Source organism: Myotis brandtii, unplaced genomic scaffold, assembly GCF_000412655.1.
Source record: "Myotis brandtii unplaced genomic scaffold, ASM41265v1 scaffold469, whole genome shotgun sequence".
Classification (NCBI taxonomy): domain Eukaryota; kingdom Metazoa; phylum Chordata; class Mammalia; order Chiroptera; family Vespertilionidae; genus Myotis; species Myotis brandtii.
The window spans coordinates 748,894-755,538 of NW_005367911.1; the positions used below are offsets into that span (position 1 = coordinate 748,894).

At 63.1% G+C, this 6,645-nt stretch overlaps 1 protein-coding gene across 2 annotated transcripts in view; it reads left to right on the forward strand.

The window, feature by feature from the left end:
• The first annotated feature begins 6 nt into the window (after positions 1 to 6).
• PLEKHH3 (pleckstrin homology domain containing, family H (with MyTH4 domain) member 3) overlaps positions 7 to 6,645 on the forward strand; it is an 8,694-nt gene continuing 2,055 nt past the window's right edge. The window contains exons 1-10 of one of the 2 annotated variants that reach the window (XM_005875712.2): positions 7 to 555; positions 2,489 to 2,544; positions 2,894 to 2,973; positions 3,062 to 3,253; positions 3,340 to 3,497; positions 3,609 to 3,729; positions 4,566 to 4,872; positions 5,463 to 5,670; positions 5,892 to 6,028; positions 6,323 to 6,458. In XM_005875712.2, the coding sequence (XP_005875774.1) occupies positions 394 to 555; positions 2,489 to 2,544; positions 2,894 to 2,973; positions 3,062 to 3,253; positions 3,340 to 3,497; positions 3,609 to 3,729; positions 4,566 to 4,872; positions 5,463 to 5,670; positions 5,892 to 6,028; positions 6,323 to 6,458 (1,557 nt within the window). In that variant the 5' untranslated portion in view covers positions 7 to 393. The remainder of the gene's footprint in view (positions 556 to 2,488; positions 2,545 to 2,893; positions 2,974 to 3,061; positions 3,254 to 3,339; positions 3,498 to 3,608; positions 3,730 to 4,565; positions 4,873 to 5,462; positions 5,671 to 5,891; positions 6,029 to 6,322; positions 6,459 to 6,645) is intronic. The other variant, XM_005875713.2, reaches the window with a different exon arrangement.

A 6,645-nucleotide genomic window follows, 5' to 3' on the forward strand; every position in this document is an offset into this window, starting at 1 on the left:
CCCCGGCCACCGGACGCTCTACCGGACACGACCCTCTCTGGAGCTTGGACAGCTGCCCACCTTGGACTCTGCACCGGACACTGCCCCCCACAGGGCTGGACACTACAACGGACACTACTTCCCAGCTCCGGACATTGCTCCATCTTTCCCCCTGGGTTCTGGACGCTTTCCTCCCTCCCCCTTCGGGGGCCCAGACACTGAGCCCCCCGCAGGCTCTAGCTAACAGCCCCTTGTACCCCAGCGCCAGACACTGCCTCCTCCCGGTTCCCTTCTCCCTTCCCCTCCACCCGCCTCATCTTTCCCCCGGTTCGGGTCGGAGCACCGCCAGTTTTACGACCCCCTGCAGCTCGGCCGCCGGCTGCCGGCTCTCCCATCCCCCGGCTGCTCGCCCGGATGCCTCTCCCCGGGGGATTGTGGTGGCTCCTCTGCTGCCGTCGAGGCTTTACTCTTCTGCACCGGGACTACGGGGACGGCGAGCTTAGCGGGGACGGAGACGAGGACGAGGACGAGGAGACCTTTGAACTACGGACCCCAAGTCCAGCGGGCGGCGGGAGGGTAAGTCCTGGGGGTTTGAAGCCTGGTCTCAATCCCTCTCCCTACCGCCGGCCGTCACGCCGGGTCCTGCTCCAGACTCCAGCCAAACAGCGCGCTCCGGGCAGGCGGGCGTGGGAGAGGATTTTGCCTAGGAGTCAGGAGTCTCCGGGAGCCTGCCGACTTGGATGTGCCTGTGGGCCTCGCGCTGGGTGCTGTCCACCTGCTGGGGCCCTGAGGCAGGCGTCACGCGTGGCCCGACCTGGCCCTGCCTCTCCCTTCCCCGCCGGGCCCGCGTCCCATCCCATCTCCTTCCGCCTCCGCCAGCGCCGAGGAATGTGGAGAGGCCGGCTGGGCGGCTCGGACGCCTGGGTTCCCTGCGCTCTGAGGTCGTAAGCGCTGGGCCTAGATGCGGGAGCTCCCATCTCGGGGACCTGGGCAAGGGGTGACCGCCTCCTCAGATTAGGGTCCGTGGCGGGGACCCCCCGGAGAGGGAACTGGGGGGGCCAGAACTCTTCGAGGACCCTTCGTCATTAACCTCAGGACAGAACCCTCGGCCCGCCCTGGTGAGCCTCCTTGGGAATCCGGAGGGGATGGTGAGGAACAGCCGTCTCCCAGATTCTGTCGCATCTCTTCGTGGGGAAACTGAGGCACCACTGACTGGTGTGGGAGACTTCCTTTCCCTGACGTTCCCTCTCTGATTCCCCCGCAGACTGGCAACCAGACTTCCCAGTGCAATGGCCTGGGTCAGGCTCCCATCCCCCGCTCAGGGGTCCCCAGCAGGCCCGGTGGCTCCGTGCCCGGGTGGGGCGGGCTGCGCCGCCGCCAGGGCCGGCGCCAGCACCTGGCGGAGGCGGAGGTCGGATAAATATAGAGGGGGGCGGGGGGGGGGAGGGAAACAGGACTGCGATTAGGGGAATTGGTCTAAGTGGTCAGCACCTGCCCTCTGTGGTGGGGTGGCCAGGAGCCCCTTTCAGACCCTCCAGAAATCGGGTGGATCTTTCTGCCTTAGGAACACACAGGACCCAGGCGTCCACAAGCTTCTAGGCCGGGCAGGGTCGGCTCTGTGAGTCAGGCCATTGCTTCCCTCGCGCTCCACCTCCACCCCCCTCCCGGGAGCTTGGGGACAGGTGTCCCTGGCCCCCCCTCCCCCACCTTCCCCTCTTGGCTTTAGCAGTCTTCTCGCAATGGGACGATGGAACAGCTCCTGCCTGACCTGGCTCCTGGATGGGTTTGTGGCCTCTCTCAGACCCCAGTCTACAGTTGAAGTTCAAAGGCATGGGGGGTGGGGGGTGGGGGAGGAGAAAAATCTCCTATGGCATCTCCCCCTGAGAGTGTGTACCATTCCTCAGCCTGGCCAGCCCTTCCCGAGCCCAGCGAAGGGACAGGGTCTCTGATGACATTGAGTCTCAGTGGTGTCTGTGGGAGGGCATAAAAGCTCTTGGAGAAAGCCCTATACTGAAGGGACCCTCTTCCCTTCATTCACCTCTGCGCCCACTTCCTGCCTGCCCCGCCCCCCCCCAGCCAACAAGGGAAAATGAGGGGGAGGGGGTGACTTGGAACCTGCCAGAGCAAAAAGAGATTTCATCCACCTCTCCCTTTTCAAAGGTCGGGAAGCTAAGGCCCAAAGACGGAAGGGGACTTCAAGGTTCCTCTCTTACATCCCTGGGCAGTTAGTGCTAGGCTTGGTATCAGAACCCAGGTCTCCTGATTCCCTGTCCAGGGTTCTCTCCACCTCACCAAACCCCTGCTTGCACCTTTGAAGTGTAACCCTGACAAGGCCTTTTAGCTCCAGCTGTGCTGTAGACACCGTGGGAGGGGCGAGCCCCGCGGTTTCGGTAGCTCCATCCCAGTCAGGACCGCTCCTGGGTTCTTCAATCCCCCGAGCAGCACTGTCCTGGGGCCGAGCCTTGCGCATCCCGAGAGGAGGACTCTGATCCTGAGCCTCTTTCCCCAGGGCCCCTTGGACGTGACGCTGACTCAGCCGGTGAGGAGCGGGCCGATCTCAGACAGGTGAGCACCTCCCCTGCATCCCGCGGTCGGGAGACCCCAGCCCGTCCCCAGGACCCCCATCGTCGCCGCCTTCCCTCTCGCGATTGTGCAATAAGGGAGAGTCCTTACGCCGGACGCTGTGGTTTGGCTGGGGTCCCGAGGGGGCGGTCCGGCTGGGGGCGCCGGGAGGAAGGGGGGGTCCGGGCTATTTTTGGTGAGAAGTCAGACCGGCCCAGCAGTTCCCACAGCCTGGGGGAGGGGTGCCCGGCTCCGCACCCCTTGCTGTCTGGGGAACCCCTATTGAGGAGCCCCCTGGAGGCGCGGTGCAGGACCCGCAGCCTCGCCCAACCCTTCCTCCCCTCTGGCCCAGGCTGCAGAGCTGGGAGGAGACGCGGAGCCTCATCCCGGAGAAGGGGCCGCTGGAGGACGATGCGGATGTTGTGGTGAAAGGTGAGGACCCACCTTAGGCGTTCTGGGTGCCCCTCAGTCCCCAGACTCCTGGGGATAATGTCTTCGCCTGCTGGTCCCCTCCCCCCAGGTTGGTTGTACCGCGAGCCCCGCGGACGAGGGCCTCGGCCCTGGTTACCCCCGCGCCGGGCCTGGTTCGTGCTCACCCGGGACTCCCTGGACCAGTTCAGCAGCAGCGGGAAGGGGGCGCGGCGCTTGGGCAGCCTCGTGCTCACCAGCCTGTGCTCAGTGACCGGTCCGGAGCGCAGGCCCAAGGAGACGGGTGAGCCCTTATGAGAATTCCCCTACCTCCCCGGATAGTGGCCCCAGCTGGCCCTGATGGCCCTCCACGGCCTCTCTCTCCCGCAGGTCTGTGGTTAGTGACCGTGTCTGGCCGGAAGCATAGTGTCCGGCTCTGCTCCCCGCGTCAGGCTGAAGCTGAGCGCTGGGGGGTGGCGCTGCGAGAAGTGATCGCCTCCAAGGCGCCACTGGAGACCCCCACCCAGCTGCTGCTCAGGGACATTCAGGTAGGAGAGGGGGGACTCCGTTGAGAAAGAGGAGGGTGGTGGGCCCAGCAGCTTTCCGGATTCATGGAGAGCCCCCTTCTCCATCACCATGACCCTTTCCTTGGCCTCTAGGAGAGTTGTGGAGATCCAGAGGCCGTGGCCCTCATTTACCGCCGGAACCCTATTCTGAGGCACACCAGTGGGGCCCTGTATGCCCCACTTCTGCCCCTGCCCTATGGAGTCAGCGCCCCAGGTGAGTGGTGCCAGCGGCCCAGTCCCTTGGATGGGGGATCTGAATGCCTCACCCGAGACCTAGGAGTCCTCAGGGGACCCACCCAGCCACCCACTTTTTAAAGAAGGAAGCTGAAACCAGAAGCTGAGCAGACTGATAGGCAGGGTGGCAGGGTGGGAAGCCATCACACACAAAACAGGCCCCCTTTGACCTTTTTTCCCCTTTTTTAATAGCAAAGGTGGAAATTTATTGAGAAACAAGCCCAGACTCCCACGTGGGGAGGGGGAAAGAGTCCCCTGACCTTTTTTTCTGACTACTGGTGTTCTTTCATGAGTTTTTACCCTGTTTTCTATTCTTTTATTATGCCCTTGAGACCATGCCATACTACCTTGACAAGTAGTGGGAAAGCCACCACTTTGGGAGAATGTGCTCACGTCATCCAGCTGTTTCTCGCCAGATGGGATCAGTGACTGGCCCGGTCCTAAAGCTAGAGGAGTCAGGGGAGTGGGGAGCAGAACCCTGGTTTTCTGACTCCCAGTCCAGCCTGTTTTCTGGCCCATGGTGATGGCTTTCTGTGCCCAATTACAGAACCTTCGTCCTTTCGTCTAACCCTCTACCTTAATAACTGGAAGTGCAGCTTTAGCAGAAGGGAAGATTCCTGGGAGGCAGGGGTTAAGAGTTTGGCTCTGTGGGGACCATTGCTTTCCCTTCACTCTTCCTGTCGTTCGTACTCTCCCTTCCTTGCCACCCTCTGTCCCCTTACACTCCCTCCGACCTCCCCTGGTTCATGCTTTCCTCCCAGGGCTCAGCTCTGTGTCCCCTCTCCAAACCGTCCCCCCGCCCCCGCCCTCCTGCAGGTCCTGGCTACGCACCCTTGCGTGAGGAGGCGGTCCGGCTGTTCCTGGCGCTGCAGGCCCTGGAGGGGGCGCGGCGCCCCGGGCCCCTGATGCAGGGTGTACTCCAGACCTGCCGGGACCTGCCTGCGCTTCGCGACGAACTCTTTCTGCAGTTGGCTAAGCAGACCTCGGGCCCCGCGGGCCCCCCCGGGCTCCCGGCTACCCAAGACCCCGCGGCCCTACGGTACTGGCAGCTCCTCACCTGCATGAGTTGTACCTTCCGGCCTGGAGGAGCTGTACGCGGGCATCTCCTGGGACATCTGGAGAGGTGAGAGGGCTGGGGGGCGGGGGGGCCAAGGCCGAGGCAGGGAGCTATAGAGCTGGGGGAGGATGACAGGCCTTTCGAAAGGGTTTGTCAGATGAAGAACTTAAACCCGAAGGAGGGAAGGGATTTGCCCAAGGTCAGGCCCGAGCTCCAGATTGCTGATATGTACAATGGCTTTCTGGGAATTACAGGGTCACCTCTCACTTGCAGGCGGAGGAATTGCAAAAAGGCGCCCCCTTTGGGCGGAGGAATAGTCAAAAGGGTGCTTTTCCTTGGGGCCGATGCAGTCCAGCGCCCGGGCTTTTAGGTTGGAAAGCGGAAAGCGGCTGGATTTCAACCGGAAGAAGGACCAGGGAGACTTTGGGAAGTGGGAGGGGCAGTTCGGAGAGAGCCGCCGGGAGCCTTAGAAAAGCCGTTCAGCTCCATACCGGGCACCAGGGGTAGATGCAGAGGAGCCTGTCGCTGCCTTCATGGAACTTAGAGTTCGAGGGGAGGGAATCAACGAGATGAAATAAACTGTAGAATAATAATGAGAGAGGGAGGGGAGAAGGAAAGCCCTCGGAGCCCTGATCTGAGGGTTCTCACTAACCCAGGACGGAGCAGGCGCTCCCGGACTCGGAGCTGGCGGAATATGCGCGCTTCATCCGCAGAGCGCTGGGCCGGACACGCGGCCGAGAGCTGGTGCCCTCGCTGGCAGAGATTTCCGCGCTGAGCCGACGGCAAGAGCTGCTGTGCACCGTGCACTGCCCGGGGGCTGGTGCCTGCCCGGTGGCCATAGACTCCCACACCACGGCGGCGGAGGTAAGACCAGAGAGAGACCCCCTGTAACTTCAGCCCTCCCCCTCAGCTTCCTATGCGCAGCTCTCCTGGGGCGCCGGCCCCAGGTTTGCCCCGAGTCTGAGAGTCATCATTTGGATCAGGGGTGTGTGTGGCAGGACTGAGACCTGAAAGACCCCTCCAGTTGGATCAGCCCCTCCAGCAGACCTGACGAGACCCCTGAGCGGCCTGACTCTCCCCTCCAGGTTGCTCGGGAGCTGGTGGGGCGGCTGGGCTTGGCCCGAAGCCGCAACGCTTTCGCGCTGTACGAGCAGCGAGGGGCCCAGGAGCGAGCCCTGGCTGGGGGGACTCTCATGGCCGACGTGCTCACCAGGTTTGAGAAGTAAATGTCCAGCCCCAGCCCACCTCTCCGTTAGCCCATCTTAAACTGAGGTCAGTCCTTAAGCAAACGTTTATGAGCGCTTGCCCCTTGTCCTGCATAGTAAAGTTCGCTGGTTCTAAGACGGACCCCTGTCCGCCAGCGGTTTGCAGAGGAGGTTCAAAGCTCAACTCCGAGGTCCTCTTGGCTCTGGCCCGGCTCCCAAAGCCCCTCCCCAAGCTCGGCCCTGTCCCTCCCCAACCCTTGGGGGGATGGGAGCTGCCGCTGCCTCGCTCAGCGCCCGGTTCTCCATCGCAGTTTGGCGGCGGAGGAAGCCGCGGCGCTGGAAGACTCGCCGGACGCGGGTTGGAGACTGTGTCTGCGTCTGCACGGACCTCTGCGCCCCGAGGGGCTGTCCCCGGACGGTCACGAGCTGCCTTTCCTCTTTGAGCAGGTGAGGATTTTAGCATTGGCGCCCCCCAGAGACCCCCGAGCCTGAACTCCCTTGTTGGGCCATCGCATGTCGGCGTTGTGGCAACCCTGTGGGAGGCTTTACTCGAACCCAGACCTCAGATTCCTCGCCCCGAGGTGTGGGCACGATGGTCCAGCCGCCGCTGCCTCCCTGACGCCAGTGCCTCCCC